Source organism: Sycon ciliatum, chromosome 12 (assembly GCF_964019385.1).
Source record: "Sycon ciliatum chromosome 12, ocSycCili1.1, whole genome shotgun sequence".
Taxonomy (NCBI): Eukaryota; Metazoa; Porifera; class Calcarea; order Leucosolenida; family Sycettidae; genus Sycon; species Sycon ciliatum.
The window spans coordinates 12,343,711-12,367,332 of NC_088654.1; the positions used below are offsets into that span (position 1 = coordinate 12,343,711).

The window sequence follows — 23,622 nt, forward strand, 5'->3', positions numbered from 1 at the left end:
TAAACGTCTCCATCGACGCATTGTCCGTTGCAGGCGGGGAAGGCTATCGTCCTGCCATCACCAAGGATGCACGCGAATCGATCACGACCGAATTGATGCGCTTTGTGCAGCGCTTCTCCAGAGGTGGTGGACTAGGTACGGTTGGTGGGCTTGTCAAGGGGGAACTACCCCCCCCCCCCTCCCCCCCCCCCCCCCCCCATGTCTGCTCAATCTTGCTGCCCCCCCCCCCCCCCTCTCTCTCCTCTCTCTCTCTCTCACTTTCTCTCTGTCTCTCTGTCTTCCTCTTTGAATCTTGTGATTTGTCACAGGTCTGTTGGGCATCGTGTTTCCTAAGTGTGTGTGTGTGTGTGGGGGGGGGGGGGGGGGGGGGGGGGGGGGGTATGTGTATCATCGTCTCAGCGATGATCATGTGTGAATGGAAGTGGGTGGGTGCATGTGTCTACATGCATTTACATAACTCACGCTACTGACACTACGGTATTGAACGAACCACGTTTTCCACCAGCTTCCTTGTGATTTCATGGAATGCATCGTTTCAGGCTCTAAGTTTACTTTTTTATCGAGCGAGCCCCCCCCCCTCTCCCCTCTCCCCAGCACTTCAGATGGTTGACCGCACCACACTAAATAATGTGTGTGTGTGCATGCACACGCTCGTGGGTGCTTGAATGGGCATGCATGTACGTGGGTGTGACGTAGTGTGACGTTATCCTGGCCTGGTGTCTGCCGCTTCGGTTAGTGAACGCCGGAACACAGTCTTGCCATGGGTGCATGCGTGTACTTTGCAAATGTTATGTTTTCTTCTCACTTTCACTATCTTATCTCCCCCTCTCTCCTTCTCTCTCTCTCTTTCTCTTTCTTTCTCTTTCTCTCTTTCTCTTTCTCTCTCTCTCTCTCTCTCTCTCTCTCTCTCTCTCTCTCTTTCTTTCTCTCTCTCTCTCTCTCTCTCTCTCTCTCTCTCTCTCTCTCTCTCTCTCTCTCCTCTCTCTCTCTCTCTCTCCCTCTCTCTCTCTCTCCCTCTCTCTCTCTCACTCTCTCTTGCTCTCCCTCTTTCTTGTGTACACCCTATATTTTCTTTCTTGTTCTGCTGGCATTCCTACACAGGCTCACAGCAGGATCACTCCTCACCAGTCACTGGAACACCAGTGGACGACACTCCTGGCGAGGGAGATGCGAACGATCGCGGCAACTACACCGTCCGTCCCTCCTCGCTCTTCTCCCTCGGCCAGAACTGCAAGCAGGTGATGGAGAGGATGCTAGGACTCGGCGATGCCAGCCCGGTGAAAGTGAGCAACGTCCAAGCGCTAGGCGAGGATCGCATACGCATCACGTTGACGGAGAAGGACCCGGCACCAGCTTACTTGGGTATGGCATGCACAAGCCTGATGCAGCCTGTGATCATTGTTAAATTTGCTCCACCTCCAGCACATGCACTCTCCGCCCAACCGCATTCATACCAGCAACATGACTCTAAGTCGCCGATCATGGCAAATGCAACTTCCTCTATACAGTGAATAATGTAACTGTTATGAAGTACAATGTGATCATTGTGCCTATTTGAAATGTCAGTCAACCAGACCACATCTCAAGAAAGGCCAACACATGCACTGAATTCGGGCCTTTCCAATTATGCTTGAAGAAGGGCTGAGGCTTCCTGCAGCTTCATCTGTGAAAAGAATTCGGGTGGACACACCCATTCCCATAGCGCTGCACATCACATCCGAACCAGTTCCGTTATTTTTACAACGTTTCGGCACTTGGCCATCGTCAGGTAATAACAATGAATACCGTGGAAGCCACACAAGAGCAGTATATACGCAGAGTGTAGCGCCAAAAAAGATGCGAATTATGTCACCTAGTATGCAGAAGGGGGGACAGAGAGAGAGAGAAAAGGCGCAACTAGCACATCACGAAGGAGAAGCAGCAGAAAGTAGCGCGCATTGTGCTCTGTGAATGGCGTTACGCAGAGTGTAGCGCCAAAAAATAAAATGATGCGAGCTATGTCACCTCTATACAGAGAGGGGGGGGGGGGGAGAGAGAAGGTGCAACTGTGCACATCACGGAGAAGAAGAGCGCGCCGTTGTGCTCTACGAAGTGAGGGCACATCCCAAATAATTATGGTGTTAATTCTAGCACAGCAGGGAGCACGGAGCCCCATGAGTCAATGCACTATGAGGTTAAACTTCCATGCCAAACTGTTACCACCAGGGACGCGACGAGGCATCAGGAACAGAATGGATTTGAGTGACCCGCCTCATATTATAATTATTCAGTGATATTGAAGTAGCAGCAGGGGAAGCTGAGAAAATTCACAACAAATCCCATCCGGTGCTTATGTTCACATGGGGCTTGGCATCACGAATCTCAATCGCCTCGCGCAATTTGCGACGGGCTCGATCAGGCTCTCTTCCTATTACTTCAACTGCAGAGAATGCACTTTGCCCATAGTTAAGTTTACATCCAGGGTGAGTGGTACGAAAATGTTGGCCCCATGGCTTGTCGAGTTCCTGGCGTCTTGCCTCACCATTATGTTCTTCCAGGCGAGTTTCCAGAAAGCGGTCAGTCTCACCAACATATTGTTCCGGACATTCTTTGCACTTCAGCTGATATACAACATTCTTCTGCATACATACATCCTGTCCCCCGGATATACACTCTGCGTATATACTGCTCTTGTGTGGCTTCCACGGTATTCATTGTTATTACCTGACGATGGCCAAGTGCCGAAACGTTGTAAAAATAATGGAACTGGTTCGGATGTGATGTGCAGCGCTATGGGAATGGGTGTGTCCACCCGAATTCTTTTCCAATTATGTCTTTGGTTAATTATGCCTTTGGTTGAGGCCAACCCCCCCCCCCCCCCCTCTCTCTCTCTATCTCTCATGGCTTGAACTACAGTCAAACTTGTGACTAACGACCACCCCTTGGGGCCAGAGAAACCGGTCTTTAGTGGCAGGTGGTCCTTAGTTAGAGGTTTGCACCGCACAACCATAATATATGAATGTGAGACCGTCCGTGCCTGGCAAAGTGGTCTGTAGTACCAGGCTGGTCGCTAGTCACGGTGGTCTTTAGTTACAGGTTTTACTGTAGTACCAGGCTGGTCGCTAGTCACGGTGGTCTTTAGTTACAGGTTTTACTGTAGTGCCAGGCTGGTCGCTAGTCACGGCGGTCTTTAGTTACAGGTTTTACTGTAGTACCAGGCTGGTCGCTAGTCACGGTGGTCTTTAGTTACAGGTTTTACTGTAGTACCAGGCTGGTGGCTAGTCACGGTGGTCTTTAGTTACAGGTTTTACTGTAGTACCAGGCTGGTTGCTAGTCACGGTGGTCTTTAGTTACAGGTTTTACTGTAGTACCAGGCTGGTTGCTAGTCACGGTGGTCTTTAGTCACTGATGTGTATCTATATTCATTACGTCATAGTTGTACTGCATGCACGCACACACACAGATTAGTTGAGTGTGCTTCTTTTTCCTGTTGTTCTTTCTCATGACATGTTTTGTTTCTGTTCCCAAGTCTTCACGAATAAATAGTAACGTATCATGGCGCAGTGAACTTGTTCTTTCCTGTGTCCGTGCCTTGTGTCCGCACCTTGTAGTGTTTGCACGGGCCCAGTTGGTTTTTCCGTATGAAGTAGTAGTTTCCGCGATCGAAACTCTGTCTCAGTTGAATTATTTTAGTAGTGTATTTTGTTCGTACTCGTGGACGAGTGACTAATCGTAATGGAACAATCACAGGACGATACCGGATTTGACCTGTCCTCCGCGACCGAGCGACAGCAGGAATCTCAAATGGGTGTCCTGATGAAATTTATGGAGCAGCAGATGCGTGCAGCTGAGGCTCGTGATAAGGCGATGCAAGATCTGTTCAAGAATGTTCAGAGCAGGTCGCTATCACCATCGCAGCCTCAGTTCACTCCGCAGCCCTCAGCACCAGCTCTGTCCACCTCGCAGACCTCAGCACCACGGCCAGTGAACAGTGTTTCCTGCCCACACTTATTGTCGTCTGCGACGCTGGCTGATTTTCACTCCTTCGTTGAAAGCTGGAGAGATTTTAGTGTTTGCCAGCATTTGGCCAGCCAGGCTCGTGAGGCCAGAGTGGCAACACTCCGTCAGTGTTTCGATGAGGAGCTGCGACGTTTTATCCGAGAGGATATTATTTGCATACCAGCTTCAGCTGACGTCGACCTGATGCTGGAGCGCATTCAGGCGTATATCAGACGGCAACGTAATCCACTGTTGGACCGCATAGAGTTTTACCAGCGTGTCCCGCAAGCTGGAGAATCATTTGATGCGTTTTACACAGCCCTGTGTGAACTACAAAGTGCATGCGACTTCTTGTCACACAGCCTATGTGGAACGTGTGATGCTCGCTGCTGTGCGCAGTGCAAAGGCCTCGGCCGTACCCTCAAGGAGGAATCTCTGCGCGACCGCGTCGTCATTGGTGTGCGGAACGATGAGACGCGACACAAGTTGCTCGCAACTCATGGTCTCACGCTCGACCAGGCTGTCACCCTCTGTCGGACGGAGGAAGCAGCATACCACACCAAGGCACACATGCCCAGTCCTGGCCTCCAGGCAAGTGCTGCCAAGCAGTCGGCGTACAAGCAGCAGAAACGTCACAAGCCAGCTGACTCTAAGCCAAGTGAGGCATCAAGTGCGGCCAAGTCCACTTGTCCAAATTGTGGTCGTTCTGACCACACGAAATCTGTATGTCCTGCCAAGGGCAAGAAGTGCAACTCCTGTCATGGCATTGGGCATTTTCAGCGAATGTGCAAGAGCCAGAAACAGCCGAAGACTAGCTCTGCTGCCAAGCTTGGACAGCTGAAGCTACAGCGTGCGTCTCGCGTGGACCGTCGCACAGTACCTGTTTCGACCATGCTGCAAACAGAGGATCAGCCATCCCAACTGTCCTGGACACCAGACACAGGCAGCGACGTTGATGCCATTGGTGAGGAGCACCTCACGCAGATCGGTGGGTTCGTCGAGAACTTAGATGACGACCACGACTGTGTGCAGGCTGTGACCGGTGAGCCGCTACGCAACCTGGGCAAGATACGTGCGACTCTACGAGTCGGTGAGACGCAGCATGAAACCGTCATCCATGTGTACAAGGGTCTACACGATGCCCTGCTCTCTCATACCTCATTGCGTGCGCTGAAGTTTCTCCCACCTGATTGGCCAGTCCAATTCACCGCTGAACACGAGGGTGCATCTTCACCCAAGATCTGTGCAGCTGTTTCGTCATGCGCTCATCCTAGTGATGCTGAGTTAGCGCGGACACGTGAGCAGCTCCTGCAAGAGTTCGCTGACGTTTTCTCGGATTCCGGTCTGAAGCCAATGGAAGGTCCGCCAATGGAAATTGAGCTACAGCATGATTCTAAGCCTTCCTGTGTGCACACTGCTCGACCAATACCGTATGCATTCCGTGACCAGATCAAGACTCAGCTCGACGGCATGGTCAGCGACGGGATTATTGAACCAGTGACGGAGCCCAGTGAATGGTGCCATCCGATTGTCATAGTAGACAAGAAGGGCAGCACTGAGAAGCGCCTCACAGTTGACTTCAAGCGGCTGAACGACCAAGTCCGTCGTCCCGCGCATCCCGTACATACGGCACGTGACGTTGTCTCTGGAGTTGGCTCTGCTAAGTTCTTTACGAAGCTCGATGCAAGGCACGGCTACTGGCAGATTCCTCTCAGTGACACTGCTCAGGAATTCACCACGTTTATCACCCCGTACGGCAGATATCGTTATCTACGGAACCCGCAGGGTCTAATATCTGCTGGGGATGAGTTCAACCGGCGCACTGATGCTGCGTTCTCTGCCATCCCGCGTCTCGGCAAGGTAGTCGATGATTGCCTAGCGTACGACGACGACTTTCTGTCGCATGTCAGCCACGTGCGCGAGATTCTGCTCTGCGCCAGGGAGCATGGTATCACGTTCAGCCCCGCCAAGTTTGTGTTCGGTACGCAACGTATCCATTTCTGCGGCTACAACGTCACGCCTGATGGCTGGGTCGTCGACGATGATAAGACGTCCGGTATTCGCCAGTTTCCAGTACCCGCCAACAGAACCGATCTCCGTTCGTTCCTCGGTCTAGTGAACCAATGTGGCGAGTTCACTCCACATCTAGCCGAGTTGACCAATCCTCTGCGTGGCCTGCTCAAGACCTCCCGTGAGTTCATGTGGGACGCTAGCCACACTGCAGCGTTTGAACGGACGCAGGAAGCTCTCTTGTCTCCTCCGGTTCTCGCTTTCTATCAAGTTGGTCAAGACCTCCGGCTTGAAACCGATGCATCCGCTCTAAGAGGTCTCGGATTCGTGCTTTGGCAAAAGCAGAATGATCAGTGGCGTATTATTCAGTGTGGATCCCGCTACCTGTCTGATGCTGAAACACGTTATGCTGTCATCGAGTTGGAAATGCTCGCTGTAGTATGGGCCGTGCGCAAATGCCGCATCTACCTGTCTGGTGCGCCATTTGAAGTCGTCACCGACCACAAGCCCCTGATTCCGATCATCAACTCATATTCGTTGGATCAGATCGAGAACCCGCGTCTTCTACGATTACGCCTCAAGCTCCAAGCCTATCAGCTGCAGGCATCTTGGCGAAAAGGTTCTGAAAATGCCTTCGCCGATGCGCTGTCCCGGAATCCTGTTGGCATTCCTTCCACCACTGATGAGCTTGGTGAAGCCCCGTCGCTTCATTGCCGCAGCATTCAGATCTGCATGGTGCACTCGGACACTGAGCCGAATGCGAATCTCAAGGTTGCAGAGCTGCGGGAAGCTGCAGCTGCAGATGCCACGTACCAGTCATTGATAGAGTGTATCTTGACTGGATTCCCTGATTGCCAGCAGAAGTTGCCTGCTCCGTTACGTGCGTACTGGAATGGACGTGAGCATCTCTCCGTCGACCATGGCATTGTGATGAAGGGCAACCGCATTGTTGTTCCTGAATCATTGCGTGCTCAGGTATTGCACAACCTCCACGCTTCACACCAAGGCCTAGTGCGTACTAAGTCTCGTGCGCGTCAGCTTGTATACTGGTCCGGTATCACCAAGGACATTGATACACTCGTTCGTTCTTGTCCTGCTTGCCGCGAACACCAGTCGTCCCAGCCAGCTGAGCCCCTGCTGAACGACCGAACCCCAACACTCCCGTTTGAATGTGCATCTGCCGATTTGTTCACTTGTCAAGGTCACGACTTCCTTGTGTATGCAGATCGTTTGACCGGTTGGCCCTGTGTCGCGCGTACTGGCCGCACCACCTCATCGCATGACGTGATACTAGCATTCCGTCGCTGGTTCTCTGATGTTGGTGTTCCTGCTGTGCTGTGTACAGATGGTGGTCCCCAGTTCTCCTCGCATAAGTTTGCTGAGTTTTGTAAGCGCTGGCAGGTAAACCATGTCATGTCCTCTCCCCACTACCCGCAGAGTAATGGGCACGCCGAAGCTGCTGTCAAAGCCATGAAGCGTCTTATCACCAAGACAACCGTGAATGGCAATCTTGACACAGATGACTTCCGCCGAGGGCTACTGGAATGGCGAAACACACCTGGCTCCTCTGGTCAGAGCCCCGCTGAGCTCCTATATGGCCGCTCTCTCCAGTCATTCGTCATTGCACATTGGAAGGAGTTTGATTCATCCTGGCTCTCCAAAGCGACGACACGTGATGAGACTGCCATGCCATCCGACGATGCCGTCACAGACAAGTCGTCAACTCGTCGCTCGTTGCCGCAGCTCCGCCTCGGCACCCACGTGGATGTTCAGCATCCGCGCACCAAGCAGTGGTCTATTCGTGGGATCATTGTTGCTGTCGGTAATCATCGGGACTACCTAGTGAAGTTGCCGAGTGGTCGCATTTATTGGCGGAACCGCAGATTCCTGCGTCCGTATCGCCCACTTGTGCCTGCACCGCTTGTTGTCCAACCGGCTGCTGCTGACGCCTCTTCCCCGCCGCCGCCGTCCCGCCGCAGCGCACGTCAGCGCAAGCCACCCCAGCGTTTAAACATTGGTTCGCATCATGGACAGTCCTATGATTGACACTCTTGATCACTAATGTCAATTTCTGCTGTCTCTGCTTTGTTGTTTTCATTCTTCATTTTGTTTTATTTATGATAGATGTTGCTGTCACAGGTTTCGCAACATCTCGAAGGGGCGTGATGTGTATCTATATTCATTACGTCATAGTTGTACTGCATGCACGCACACACACAGATTAGTTGAGTGTGCTTCTTTTTCCTGTTGTTCTTTCTCATGACATGTTTTGTTTCTGTTCCCAAGTCTTCACGAATAAATAGTAACGTATCAGTCACAGGTTTTACTGTAGTACCAGGCTGGTTGCTAGTCACGGTGGTCTTCAGTTACAGGTTTTACTGTAGTACCAGGCTGGTTGCTAGTCATGGTGGTCTTTAGTTACAGGTTTTACTGTAGTACCAGGCTGGTCGCTAGTCACGGTGGTCTTTAGTTACAGGTTTTACTGTAGTACCAGGCTGGTCGCTAGTCACGGTGGTCTTTAGTTACAGGTTTTACTGTAGTAGCAGGCTGGTTGCTAGTCACGGTGGTCTTTAGTTACAGGTTTTACTGTAGTACCAGGCTGGTCGCTAGTCACGGTGGTCTTTAGTTACAGGTTTTACTGTAGTAGCAGGCTGGTTGCTAGTCACGGTGGTCTTTAGTTACAGGTTTTACTGTAGTACCAGGCTGGTCGCTAGTCACGGTGGTCTTTAGATACAGGTTTTACTGTAGTACCAGGCTGGTTGCTAGTCACGGTGGTCTTTAGTCACAGGTTTTACTGTAGTACCAGGCTGGTTGCTAGTCACGGTGGTCTTTAGTTACAGGTTTTACTGTACGCAGCAGCTGTTCTTGTTCTGGCTGTTGAAGTCGAAGCCTGTCGTTTCCCAGTCTTTCTGCTGGATAGTCGGTGGTGTACCACTGGAGAATCACAGACAGACTGCTAGCACGGCAAAGCCAGGCTGGCATGACTGATCTGATGCATACGTCATTGCTTTTTTAATAATTGCGTGTGGTTATTACCGGTATGTAATACCGACTGCTATAATGGCAAGCCAGGTTTACATGACTGGCCTGCTGCACACGTCATTGTGTTGAACTATGTGTGTTTATTTGTATTTGCACTGTATGTCCATGTCTGTTTGAACTCTGTAAAGGCAAGGAAACCGACCCGTCGACCCTTGTCATACTGAAGCTGCGCGGTCCGCTGCACGAGTTTGATCAGAAGAAGGACCTGTTCCGCCTGCAGACTGCCGGCCTGCTGGGCTGCCCGCCCGACGCCATCAGCTTCATTCAGGCCACGCGCTCCGGCAGCGTTCGTCTTCTGGTTGCCATGCCGACCAGCTGCTACGCACGTCTCCTGCAGCTGGCTCTCTTCCAGCCGTCCGTGCTGCGGGCCCTCGGCATCTTCTGGCTGCAGCCCGTCTGCTTTCCGGCGTCCGTCAATGTAGCTGAGGCTGTCGACGTGACCACCGTGACTAGCATACTCGGTGAGCACTCACGTTCTTCATTCCTGCCTACTCGGCAGTTCCGGGTCGGGGCCCGGGGGGGGGGGGGGGCGTCACCTGCCCTGCCCCACTCCGCTTGACTTCGGACCCCGCCCGGTTTCGCCCCAACCACATCCTCCCCTTTCATGCTTGTCTTGTTTCTGTCCACCACCCCCTCCCCCCCTCCCCCCCCCCTCCCCCCCCCCCTCCCCCCCCTCCCCCCTCCCCCCCCCCCCCCCCCCGTGACACACACACACACACATATGCGTACACACACACACACACACACACAAATGCATACACACGCACACACACATGCACAGACCACTCCGTCGCCCCAGCTTGCAATGCTGATAACTGTTTTCAGGTTTTCTGTTACCCTGCTAGCTAACTAAGTATCCCAGTCTTTCATTCTCATCCCGCCGCCAGAAGAAACAAGTTGCCATGTTTCTTCAGGAAGCGTGCTTGGAAACCGAAATTAGGCATAGCATCAGTTGTCTTATGTTTGCCTCGCGGCATGAAACTCGGAGTTGCAAGAAACCTGAAAGTCCTCCGCTGAGTCTGCTATGTAATGAAGCATATCAATATTTTCCCTGTTTGCTGCCCCAGGCCGTGCGTGCTGCCGCACGATCTGTGACAGCCTATACGACGCGTATCAGATAAGTTCCGATCAGCGCGTCGGCTTGTCCTCGCTCTCGCTGGTTTCTCACCTTCACGACCGGCTGCTCGACGCGCAGATTCCTGCCGACAAGGTCGCCACGGCAACCAACGAAGCGCACGCCAAGCTCGCCCGTTGCCTGGACGACATTCGGCATGCAAGTCCCGACGGCGCGGACGATGGCAGCGGGCAACACCGCCAGTGCATTGCCGAACTCCTGGCACTGGAGTTTGAGACGGGACGAGCACACCACGGTGTTGATATATCCGCTGTGGCAAAGGTACTTAGTCAATAGACACACATAGAGTTATCCGGTGTATGTACTGTATCATGGTGTGCTATCTCTGATATTATGCTACAGTAAAACCTGCCTCAAGGCGACCACCTGTCCCAGAAGACCACAGAAACCAGGACCAAGGGATGCAGTTTCCAGTCGAATGACCCTGGATAAGGAGACCACCTGGTAACAGAGACCACACTTTCAAGGTCCCTTGAGTGTTCGTCTTAAAAGATAGGTTTCGGTCTACAGTAAAACTTGTCTAAGACGACCGCTCAAGGGACCTTCAAAGTGTGGCCTTATCCGAGTGGTCGCCTTAACAGGTTTCATTGTATTTGATTTCTTAGCCGGTTACCAGTGTTCTCGAGCCCTGCTCTAACTTGTTATGAGACAAGGATCATGGATGTGACTGTATGAGGATTGCTTGTATATTGTCACTTACTCGTTTTTGGAGCTGGACTGGTTAAGTTAGGATCATCTTCATCTTGGCTGTATGTATGCGACCATAGCAGCTGGATGTGTCAAGAATTGATTTCGATTATTTGTTTTGCTCCTTTCTCTCTCTCTCTCTCTCTCTCTCTCTCTCTCTCTCTCTCTCTCTCTCTCTCTCTCTCTCTCTCTCTCTCTCTCTCTCTTTCTTTCTCTCTAACACACACACACACACACACACACATACACTCTCACACACACACACACACACACACACACACACACACACACACACACACACACACACACATACACACATACACACACACACACACACACACACACATACACACACACACACACACACATACACTCACACACACACACACACACACACACACACACTCTCTCTCTCTCTCTCACACACACACACACACACACATACCTGCCGCAGACTGTGCTTCAATCGTTCCTAGGGAGTCGTGACGTTCACCTTCTGTCGGCGTCAGCTCGATCCACGGGATCCAGTGACAACACGCACAGTGTGTCATTCCTGCAGCTTGCTTCACCGTCATACAGGCCTATCAGTACAGGTGAGTGCTATCTCAACCATGACAACCTCCGCGCCTCTGTATCTACCTGCAATCTATGTACTCTCAAATTGCTCCCTGTACATCGCCACGTCGTCCCTACATCCCCTGTGTCTTGTTTTGTTTTGTGTCTCCACATGTCTCTTTGTTGGGCTGTGTTCCCAGTAAAAAATCCCTTTAGGATGAACACCAAGGGACCTGGAGCGATGGTATTTGTTTGCAATAGTGAGAGCTCTTCTTATCCCTATGTTATACCCAGTGAATATCCAATGCTGTAGACAGCAAGCTGCTTTTGCCGTAAAGGCCTCATCAGTACAGCTACGAGCGTTAAGCAAGCCGAGCTACCAGCCATGGTGCAAAGGAGGCACCACAGACATTAAGATAGCTCGTCGCTCTAGCACCAGAGTGCTCTGCCTATGAAATGTAGCCAGAGTAGCCAGAGTAGCCAGAGTAGCCAGCAGCCAGTAAATAGACAGTTTACATCGGTACAGCAGCTTTTGTAATGTTCCAGAGCAGTTGCTCATTGGAATTCTTTCCGGAACCGCTTGAATCTCAGCGAGTCATTCCTGTTCTCCTGGCAGTTGTGAGCTCACAGATCTCGCGTTGGAGTAGATTGCTAACTCCGCCAGACATTGCCTGACCACCATGGGTGATGGTGGGGTTGTTGACCAGATGAAGTCAAATTTGCGAAACCAATTTACTCTTTCACCTTCAATAATTGCTGGCACAGTACCTGTCCAGTGTGACTTTGAAATTTTAAAAAGCCAATAGGCCCATATGATGCCAACCAAGCAGCTCAGGAAGTAAAACAACCCGTTCACTACTAGCATTTCCATCAACTTGAATAGAACATGAGCCTCAGGATGGCCAGAACATTCGAAGAATATTAAATCTAATTAATATACAGTAAAACCTGTAACTAAAGACCACCGTGACTAGCGACCAGCCTGGTACTACAGTAAAACCTGTAACTAAAGACCACCGCGACTAGCGACCAGCCTGGTACTACAGTAAAACCTGTAACTAAAGACCACCGTGACTAGCGACCAGCCTGGTACTACAGTAAAACCTGTAACTAAAGACCACTGCGACTAGCGACCAGCCTGCTACTACAGTAAAACCTGTAACTAAAGACCACCGTGACTAGCGACCAGCCTGGTACTACAGTAAAACCTGTAACTAAAGACCACCGTGACTAGCGACCAGCCTGGTACTACAGTAAAACCTGTAACTAAAGACCACCATGACTAGCCACCAGTCTGGTACTACAGTAAAACCTGTAACTAAAGACCACCGCGACTAGCGACCAGCCTGCTACTACAGTAAAACCTGTAACTAAAGACCACCGTGACTAGCGACCAGCCTGGTACTACAGTAAAACCTGTAACTAAATACCACTGTGACTAGCGACCAGCCTGGCACTACATTAAAACCTGTAACTAAAGACCACCGTGACTAGCGACCGGCCTGGTACTACAGACCACTTTGCCAGGCACCGTGGCGGTCTCACATTCATATAATTATGGTTGTGCAGTGCAAATCTCTAACTAAGGACCACCTGCCACTAAAGACCACTTTCTCTGGCACCAAGGTGTGGTCGTGAGTCACCGATTTTACTGTAGTATTGTATCTCAGACGGCGTTTATAGGGTTGTGAGGATGCGTGACATAGATCCGAGTGCGTGTTTGTTTGTATCTCCCAATGCTATGGACATGCAGAGGCCAAGGAGGCCCTTCGGCTCGACACGCACGCACTCAGCCAGGATGCCGCTGCGGCTCTGTCCGCTAGCCTGGCCAAGTGCCTGGCCCAGCTCTGTGCCGTGCAGGCAAGCAACGTGTCCGTTCGCACGCTGCCGCGGCCTCAGGCCAGTGCTCAGCCCAGCTCTGCAACCATTACCAGCACCGGCACCACCAGCACCGCCGCCATGACGGGTGGGTCAGCTCCCGGACGATTCCTTGCCATTCTGCCGGCCATGCTTGCACGCTACATTGGCGAGCAGTGCCGCAATAAGGACAGTGAGGTGTACAAGACTCTGGCACAGCATGGCGTGTTGTCCGTTAATCGCCTCCGTGGTCCGCAGATAACGCTCTCTCAATCTGGTAAATCTTGTTTCGTGCCTGCGTTCAAGGGTTGTGGCCGATTTCGTGTGTTGTCTATCTGCTGCAGTGTGTTTGTGTGTGGGGGGGGGAGGGAGAACAATAAGTGTGTGCGCATGTGTACGTGTGTGCATGTGCATGCATGTTTGCGTGTGTGCATGTGTGTGCATGTGTGTGGCGTGTGAAGCATCTGCAATGTCACTTCAGTATGAAGTACCCTGGGTATAGCATACCCTGTTGTAACAATGCTCTCCCAGTTGCAGTGGATCTAAAGTAGTTTTTGAGGACCCTGAATGTCAATGTCCTGTCATCTGATGTTGGATATTGTGCACTACCTCGTCTATACATGTAGAAATGTTCACGTTTCCTGGAGGTATGTTATACAGTATGTTGCATGAGCCCTCCTTCTTTTGCAACAAGTAAAACCTGTAATGGCGACCACTCAACCATGGCGACCACGTTTCCTTGTCACGGTTGCTTTCACATTCAAAACAACTCGGATTTGTACTGATGGTGTGTATGTTGCCCTTCCCTTCTCCAACATGCCATGTGAATGCACAGGTGCAAGCCGATCCTCCATTGGCCAGTCTCTGCGCCGTGTCTTCTCCAGGCTCGGCAAGAAGAACACTTCCGGTGAGGTGCTGCGTGTTTAGTGCGTTCTTTGCTGTAGCGAGCGAGGAGATTTGTCTCTGCTTCGTTAACTTTAGCAAGCCTCAGAATCGTCAGTTTTCCTTTCTATGAAAATCTGCACCCAATAGCAGCACAAACTTCAGGCTCTTCAACATCATGATTTTCATATGGTTATTTGTTTTTTTGTTTATACTTGTGAAAACCATGTTGTTGAAGAGCCTGAAGTTTGTGCTAACATTACTATTGAGTATTATAGCTACTTGTCTCCAAGGAAAATATTACCTTCTGTTTATATTGACCCTATGAAAGGTCATGTTTTCGTTCCCCTTTTTCCGACTGCTCAAAGGGATCTTCAACGTGTGGTCCCTATGTATGGGTGGTCTTCTTATCCAAGGACTTTAGACTGGAAACAACGTCCCTTGGTCCTATCTGTAGTGGTTTTCTGGGACAGACGACCACTACAGTTTTACTGTATCCATTTGCAGGTTCTGTACATTAAGAAAAGTATTCCACATTGGTGAGACCAGTGGGGGGGGGGGGGGGGAGGGGGTAGGGGGGTTACCATGAGAACATTTTGCAAAAATTGAGCCCTGATAGCCTATTTTGTAATGCTTGAAAAATCACAAGCCTAAAGTATTGGTGTGGCTTTGGCCGCACCTACACTGGTTCAGATGCCCCTGCCCCTGCAATATCCGTGTGTGCTTGTTGGAACTTATCACTGTTGTAAGGTTTTGGCCCATGTCGAAAAAACCCACCGTGCTCTGTATCTGTTCTAAACATGTAGGCCAAGATGTTGTGGACGCTATCTCGGCGCGGCGGGAGGAGATCGTCAACTACCACTTCCCCTCGGTGACGACAGCTGCGCGGTTTCACCTGGCCGGACTGCGGACGGGAGACATTGGCCAGCTGAACATTGCAGTGGTGGGCATGCAAGGTACAGTGCTTACTCTATCTGATACACGTGTGTAGTCAGTGTAGTCGCCTGGGGAAATACTTCATCATTTTGCGAGAACTGTGGCAATACGCACAGTGAGAAGGCAGATTTTGCCTGTGTCTATGGTGAAGTAATAACTAGGGCTCAAACGGTCACGGTTTTACCCCTAACGGTTAACTGCTAAGCTAACGGTCGGTTTAACGGTTATAACCTATAAGCCACGGCCCGGCAATCCTGCGGACTCTTTTTAAACCGTGTATTTGACTATACTCATTCAAAAAATGTACCCTATTCAGTACAACGCACACATGTACATTCTCTTGCATGCTCATTCATACATACTCTCACACCAAGAGACCAGATATGACCTAGTTGACAGCCCAGAAATTGCGTACACGTGCGACAGCCTGCGAAAGTGCATACTTTGCAACGACCTGATACTTGAAAAATTGACTGAAAATTTACTGCGTAACCGTTATCTTTATCGGTTAACCGTAAATTCTTCGTAACCGGTCTGCAACCGGTTAATCGGACTAACCGTTTGAGCCCTAGTAAAAACAGCAACAAAAACGTCCATCCTCGAGATCGTCCGGAATGATCTGCTGTTCAAGGTGGTTGCTAGAGCTCGCACCTTTCCCCTGACTTGAGTCTTGACTGACTCTTGACTACCATGTAGCACACACGATATGTCAACCGGACCGTCAACTTGACAAACCTGCAAGAAATCACCACTACCTCTTCAATATACAGTGCTTCATGGAATGAAAAGCCTTGAGAATGTGCAGAGATGGCTGTTGGTCTTGTTTCTCTGGTTGTTCTCTAAAGGTGCTGGTAAGAGTTCACTTGTCAATATGCTTGCGTCCGTGGTTAGTCAGAGTACGCAATCACCGTGTCATGTTGCCACCACAGCTAGCTCAGGTAAGGTTAGGGTCTCTAACTGCCCCCCCCCCTCCCTCTCTCTCTCTCTCTCTCTCTCTCTCTCTCTTTCTCTCTCTCTCTCTCTCTCTCTCTCTCTCTCTCTCTCTCTCTCACACACACACACACACACACACACACACACACACACACACACACACACACACACACACGTATAAACACACATGCACACAAGCACATTTACACTCACACAACTTAGCTCAGCAAAGACCAACAGCAGCCCTGATCCGCCTATGTTTTATTTCGATACACATCCCTGCCCAGACGAAGGCTGCACTCGCTACGTGAGTCCAGGCTGGCATTTCGGCGGTGTGTGCCTTGTCGACACCCCGCCCATGGTCGTCTCAGACAATGCCGATGCTGCTGCTGTGGAGCTGGAGATGAAACTGTGGGCGTACGGCGTGCTCGAGGGTCGTCTGAATCACAATGAGGACATGCGCCAGCTGAGCGATGAGCGGCTTTCCGAGGTACCGTGCAAGCAGTGAATGTGCTTTAGAAAAAAATGTGCTTGGAAAAAGTCAAGAAAAGTTGCCTCGTAAATTGACAAAACTTGCAACTGTTTGTGTGTGTGATTTGCGACTGTAGAATATAGTACAGTAGAGCCAAGAGTACATAAAGTAGGATGAGCCGCTCCGCATCTATGCTGCGTAAAACCAATCTCACAACGAAGTTTGTTGTTTAGGTCATCATGAATTATAGAAATTTAGAAAACCCTGTCATACCGTTGGTTTGCTAGGGATACACCACCGCATCACTGCGCTGGTAGCGTAGCTGGTTCCGTAGGAATGCCACCACCCTTCAAGGATCAAGGCGCAGATGCAGATACTAAGCAAGACTTAGAGTATGTTTAATCAGAGTATGTACCAAGCAAGTTCCATTGTATGCATTCTTGACTGGTTTCTCTGTCTGTTTATTTGCTCCATCTCTCTCTCTCTCTCTCTCTCTCTCTCTCTCTCTCTCTCTCTCTCTCTCTCTCTCTCTCTCTCTCTCTCTCTCTCTCTCTCTCTCTCTCTCTCTCTCTCTCTCTCTCTCTCTCTCTCTCTCTCTCTCTCTCTCTCTCTCTCTCTCTCTCTCTCTCTCTCTCTGTCTCTCTCTCTGTCTCTCTCTCTGTCTTTCTCTCTCTCTCTCTATCTCTCTCTATCTCTATCTATCTCTCTCTCTCTCTCTCTCTCTCTCTCTCTCTCTCTCTCTCTCTATCTCTCTCTCTCTCTCTATCTCTATCTATCTATCTCTCTCTCATCATGGCAGGAGAGAGAATGTTTGCGTGTTTGTGAGTTGTGTCGTCTCATTCTCCTGTTCATGTCTATGCCCTCAGATCACTGAGTGCCGTGTTGAGGCGCGTCCGTTGGCTGAACAAATCCACGGCCTCATCATCGTGATTGACGAGGGGAAAATTCCACTCAACGGCGACCTCAGTGCTAGCAACTACCCGAGAATGCTGAAGGACTTCTACCGGAAGTTCACCAAAAACAGGCTGCGCTTCCGCGGTACGTAAAGTGTTTTGTAAAGATATCCCGGCTGCAGATGCACAGTGTCGTTCTTTTCTCGTTGTCTTATTCATCGGTGCTTTCTTGGTCGGCAACACAGTTGTGCTGGTGGTGCTGGTGCTGCTGGTGGTGCTCAGTGGGTGCTAATGCTGGTGCTATTCCTGGTGCTAATGCTGGTGCTAATGCTGGTGGCACCGTGCCAATGCTGGTGCTGCTGATGGTGCTGGTGCTAATCCTGGTGCTAATGCTGGTGCTGGTGGCAGCGACAGCGGCAGGGAGGAGGGGGTGGCAGGGGCGTGGTAGTGGTTGTGGTGTTGACTGTGCTGGTGGCAGTAGCTATATGCTGATACTTGACTGTGCTGTATTCGCACTAGCATGTTCATACTTGATAATAGCATGTGGCATATCCAAGAGTGCCGAGTGTGCGAGTGCAGACACTCCAGCACTAGAGAGGCTAAGATGCACGTTATTTCTGACGTGACGGGAAAGTTCAGCTCACGTTATGCGCGCGCGCGTCGAAAAACAACGTGAGTGACCTGCAGCTCACGTCGAAATTTGGAGTTTTACGCCAAATTTGACGTGAAATTGCGCGTCACGTCGGGAATACAGTGCGTCTTAACCCCTCTATTATCAAGTATAAATGTGCGGGTACGAACACCACCCTCAAGTATGGATTTTCGGCTACATGTAACAACAGCATTATCAAGTACAAGTATGACCATGCGGGTGCGAACAGCATTATCAAGTATAGACACACACGTACGGACAGCAGCATTGTCCCATGCTCTGAATCCATTTCCTCTTACTGCAATCTGCTTGCTAGGAATGGAGCCGCTGGTGGTGGTGACCAACTGTGCCAAGCATCCGTCAGAGATGTACATTGATGCCGTTGTGCAACTATCGAGAGCCATGCATGGATCGCGATTCTTCCTCGACAATCAGTTAGGAAAAGGTCAGTAACAGTTAATAGTATCTATCTAGATAGGGCCCAGGCATGGTACACTCCGTTACTATACATGTACTGGTGTAGCCAAAAGGTATCCTCTACTTTTGGTCTAGTGCTTGACGTTGTCCATATTTCTTGTGTGATGTGTGGTGTGTGTGTGTGCATGTGTGTGTGTGTGTGTGCATGCGTGTGTGCATGTGTGTGCGTGCGTGCGTTTGTGGGTGTCTGTGTGTGTCTGCATCTGTGTGTTCGTGTGTGCATTCGTGCGCACACACATGTGTGTGTGTGTGTGTGTGTGTGTGTGTGTGTGTGTGTGTGTGTGTGTGTGTGTGTGTGTGTGTGTGTGTGTGTGTGTGTGTGTGTGTGCGTGCGTGCGTGTGTGTGTGTGTGTGTGTGTGTGTGTGTGTGTGTGTGTGTTCATGTGTGCATTCGTGTGCACACACATGTGTGTATGTGTATGTGTGCGCGTGTGCATACTTGGGTGCGCACATGCGTGCGTTCGTTTTTTCCGTGTACAGATCGTCAGTATTCTGATTCCATGCAGCTTGAAGCACTGGAAATACTCTCTGTTGTCACAAACCATGCTGAACTGTTCATCCTTCGCCGCCAGCAACTTGAGAAGCAGCAGAGGGAAGACGCAAGTAAGTGCAATATGTCCTGTTTGCTGTGCCAGAAGATCCGTGCTGTCTTGTGTTTGCATTGCCGCTATGATCTGCGTGCATGTGTGTGTGTGTGTGTGTGTGTGTGTGTTTGTGTGTGTGTGTGTTTGTGTGTGTGTGTTTGTGTGTGTACGTGTGTGTGTGTGCGTGTGTGTGTGTGTGTGTGTGTGTGTGTTTGTGTGTGTGTGTGTGTGTGTGTGTGTGTTTGTGTGTGTGTGTGTGTGTGTGTGTGTGTGTGTACATGTATGTGAGTGAGCAGGCTGTCCTGGATATTTCGGGTGGAATGTGCATGTCCTATTGCCGAACTCTGAAGCCCTGGATTTTGTGCGTGTGTATGTGTGTATGCATCTGTGCGTGTGTATGTGTATATGCATCTGTGCGCGTTTATATACGTGTTTGCTCATGCAGCCATCACGGATTCCACCCCGTTAGACATCATGCTCAGCAAGACGCTGTCAAGCTACGGCTTCAACAAGAACAGGTTGCTAACGATGGCACAGACACTGCAGTCGCGTGGTATCAACAGCAAACGAGGCCTTCTCGACAGCTGGGGCGTTGCGCGAAGCGCCATCGGCTCGAACACGGTCCTCTTCGACAAGCTTCAAGAGGAAATGAGGCGACAGCATGGACTGGTTCTTGCGCAGTGAGATCTGTGTTTGGAAATCACTGGCCAAGGTGTGCGAAGTGCTGCTAGTTATTTGTGTGTGTGTGTGTGTGTGTGTGTGTGTTTGTGTGTGCGTGCGTGGGCGTGTGTGTGTGCAGTTTATTCGTGTGAGCTCACGATTATCCGGCAATTTCTCAATTTGAGCCCATGTAAGCGTTCCTGAGCATGCCCGCCCGCGCGCGCACGTCCGTGCACACTGGTGGGTGTACACTGCGTGCTTGGCACTGCCGAGTTAACATTAAATTTTTACGCTCACTCAGTAAACACCGAGAGAATGCGTCCGGTTCTCGCCACGTGCGCTTGCCACCACAGTTGAAGGAAATGTGCTACACTGAGGTGTGCAACGTGTGCTTAGGAATGGCTGTCCTCTCAGCGGTCTGCTTTGTGTTATCACGTACAGCTGCGCGGTGTTAGTCGATGTGGAGTTCTGAAGAAAAGCGCTTTGTCTGCCGTAACATGATTTGGTGTCCGTTGACTGCGAACAGGCTGGGCTTGGCTGCGCTTCTTTCTATCTCTGTCGTCTCTAGGCTTGCCTGTTTTCAAACTTCCTCTGTAAAGATGTTCATTGCCAAAATAAATTATAGTTAAATGTATAGACACTCACTCATTAGACATTCGTAGTTCCTAAGCCAGTAGACAGGTGCATCTTACAAGTACAATTTTCTTTCCTTTTCAATAATATCACAATTTAAAAGTTTTTCCTCGGACTTTTCTCGTTTGCGTCTTTCCGTCAAACCAATGAATACAGATGTGTTTATGAAAGATTTTTATAGGACGTTTCTTTCAAATTTATTTTATTCCTTTTTAATACTAGTAATATAATGCAAATTTCACTTTACACTCTTACAATCTCCCCTCCATTTCCCCTACAATTCGTATCTCTTTCGATGATGCAAATTCTCTGATTGTGTTATCTCAGAAATCTCTGCAAAAACCTTTAGGCAGCTGGATTATGTTTTATTGAAAATTCGAATGTTTGAAAGTTTCCTCCCTATCGGATCTCTACGCCGTCAATGTGTGGCGACTGACTGCCAGCACTGTGTGGCATGCTCGTGGCCAGTCGCAAAATACAGTAAAACTCCTAAGACCCGGGCACGTCCGTCTACCACGCACCTTTCTGACCTATCAAGAGTCACAAAAATTGGCTTTTCTAGTGCTTGGTCCCAACCTGCCCGGATCTGGGCAGTTTTACTGTGCAGCGCAGGCTCAAGCTGGCTGTTTCTGTGATCATGGCAGCGCCCGTGTGACTTGCAATACAGTTAGTCACTTAGTGTACACAACAGGTGCCACCAGTGTCCGGGAGTTATCATACGCGAGGCTGTATACAGCATGGCAGTCCGTGGAAGAGTCTCCACCAGCTGTTATGCGATAACGTCAAATCCGCCATATATAGGAGCCAGTTGGGGTGGCAAAATGCCCAAAGCAGGTACAGAAACCCCCTATACAGAAGAATTTGGGGTGGCAAACGTACTATAATGACGTGTATCGCATAACCTCTTATTGGGGAGTACAATAAAACACCACCCGTTGCATAGCCGCAAGGGTCTGTGAGAGGGGGGGGGGGGGGGGGGGGGCAGATGGGTTCCGGAGGGTTCCCCAGGCGGGGGCAAGGGGGAATCGGTGGCGGCAAAGCCCCCGGCAAGAGCAGGATATCTTCAGATTACGGCCGTCACGCCTGCTTCACTGCATCACAAAAACACGCATACGGTAATTACTCCTTATTTTACAGGCACAATCAGTTACCATAGCTACATAGTCAGTAGTAAGGAATCCTCAACAGCTAAAATGTATCATTATTTTGGTCATGAGACTATGTACTAGACGGTTAGGGGCAGGGTGAGGAAATAAATATCTTCAAAGGTTTAAACATGATAAGACGCGTACAGAAAAAAGCGCACCAGCCAACGAACTATAAAGGTAGACACATGGGAATGGGGGGGGGGGGGGGGGGGGCAAGGTGGCGATTGAGACGGAAAGGAAGCGAAATCCTGGTGCGTGACGGAGTACACCATTGCGAAACAACGTCCCGGTCAATGCTTGAAAGGGCACACTCTGAACCGGTGAACGGCTGTAGGAAGGGCAAGGTACTTGGCGTACATACTTATTACTGGGGGTTATATATCTAGTTAGATGGTCACTGAGCAGCACAGATGATATAGAGTTGATGTAACTGTTAAATAGGCTATGCTGTCTACTGAGCCGCTGGCATGGAATAAAAAAAGAAGAAGGGGGCATCTCTCCGCAAAAAGATCATTCAGCAAACGAAATGAGCTTCATGCCAGGGGAAGCACACTACCTGACCTTGGAAAGGAGGCTAGAGTGTCCTCAGAGGTGTATCAACGTATCGGTGGCGCCTGTCCCTGGCAGGCTGCGCGTGGGAAGCGAAAATCCAGAGCTCGGTGCTGAGCTGAAACTCCAACTGATCACTGTTATGCGGACTAGAACTATGGACAAGCAAACGACGGGATGGTCGGAGGCGCCGGTACGGGAAAACAAGCAAACACGGAGGAACACACGGAACACTTGCCAAACCCGACACTACAGGCACGGTGGCGACGACACTGATAGCTGAAGCAACAGAACTGGCAACAAGTGTCAGCAGCAGCAGCAGCAGCAACAGTACTAACAGACATACAATCAATGCAAAAAGAACAAGGCAACAGATGTTAAAACGCCTGCGAAACACTGACGCCGCTAGAAAAACAAAAACAAAAGAAGATATTCAAAGTGCACCGCACAAGCGGAGTGATAGCCAGACACTTCAACAGAGACAGAAAAAATGAGATCAGGGTACATGCCCTGAGGTAGAAACAGGAGAGATCAGGGTACATGCCCTGAGGGGTACATGCCCTGAGGTAGAAACAGGAGAGATCAGGGTACATGCCATGAGGGGTACATGCCCTGAGGTAGAAACAGGAGAGATCAGGGTACATGCCCTGAGGTAGAAACAGGAGAGATCAGGGTACATGCCCTGAGGTAGAAACAGGAGAGATCAGGGTACATGCCCTGAGGGGTACATGCCCTGAGGTAGAAACAGGAGGCAACACAAGAGTAAGTGAAAATATACTTGACCAAAAGTAGTAACATTTTTAAAAAAAACAATCATAGCGCTAAAGACGCATTCATGAATGTACAGGTGTGTGTGTGTGTGTGTGTGTGTGTGTGTGTGTGTGTGTGTGTGTGTGTGTGTGTGTGTGTGTGTGTGCGTGCGTATGTGTGTATGCGTGTGTGTGTGTGTGTGTGTGTGTGTGTGTGTGTGTATGCGTGTGTGTGTCCATGCGTGTGTGTTTGAGCATGCTTACGTGCGTATTACGTGCGTATTCAAGTACGTGTGTCAATGGCCCACATGTTGATGAACCAGGAGAAAAACGTACACAGCACATCAAAACGTCACTAGTCTCCGACTGTGCAACACAGGACAGATCCACTTTCAGCCAGACCAGATAGCCACAATCAATGACTAGCAGCCAGCACCGGGACAAAGGCCACAGTCAAATAAACAGGAGATCTTGCCTTGCCTAAGATGGAGTGATGGTGTGAGTTGGTGAGGGGGATCACCAGGTATCTACATGTCGTCATCATCGCTGAAGACAATCATGGCGGGGTCGTTGCGCTGTGACTCGAATGTAGACTCCTGGTGGGTATTGCGTAGGCTCTCCATCTCAGCAAGCTCTCCTGAACACAGTACACGTATGCACGCACGCACGCACACACACACACACACACACATACACACACACACATACACACACGTACGTACACACACACACACACACACACACACACACGTACACACACACACACACACACACACACAGTAGATGTACA

General features: G+C 50.2%; 2 protein-coding genes across 2 annotated transcripts; one reads left to right on the forward strand and one right to left on the reverse strand.

Moving 5' to 3' along the window:
* The first annotated feature begins 57 nt into the window (after window positions 1–57).
* On the forward strand, window positions 58–20,793 carry LOC135828566 (uncharacterized). Its single transcript, XM_065341003.1, has 14 exons — window positions 58–135; window positions 1,102–1,362; window positions 9,159–9,491; window positions 10,098–10,426; window positions 11,307–11,445; window positions 13,161–13,541; window positions 14,100–14,171; window positions 14,953–15,102; window positions 15,928–16,020; window positions 16,303–16,505; window positions 17,354–17,525; window positions 18,349–18,477; window positions 18,990–19,112; window positions 19,539–20,793. The coding sequence occupies exons 1-14, from the start codon at window positions 96–98 to the stop codon at window positions 19,775–19,777; spliced, it is 2,664 nt and encodes an 887-aa protein (XP_065197075.1). The 5' UTR covers window positions 58–95; the 3' UTR covers window positions 19,778–20,793.
* A 704-nt stretch (window positions 20,794–21,497) lies between these two features.
* On the reverse strand, window positions 21,498–23,466 carry LOC135828570 (TBC1 domain family member 2A-like; the record flags this gene model as incomplete). The annotated part of the gene is given in 1 exon segment (XM_065341007.1): window positions 21,498–23,466. A coding segment is annotated over 1 exon segment (107 nt), but the record flags the coding sequence as incomplete, so codon positions are not given.
* Between the last annotated feature and the right edge of the window lie 156 nt (window positions 23,467–23,622).

What these genes read in the sequence shown, in the direction of transcription:
- LOC135828566 (XM_065341003.1), top strand. Translation starts at nt 96, where the DNA reads ATGCGCTTTGTGCAGCGCTTCTCCAGAGGTGGTGGACTAG. An exon ending in ATACAGGCCTATCAGTACAG is followed by an intron (nt 11,446 to 13,160) that starts GTGAGTGCTATC and finishes ATGGACATGCAG; the next exon opens with AGGCCAAGGAGGCCCTTCGG. An exon ending in TGCAGTGGTGGGCATGCAAG is followed by an intron (nt 15,103 to 15,927) that starts GTACAGTGCTTA and finishes TGTTCTCTAAAG; the next exon opens with GTGCTGGTAAGAGTTCACTT.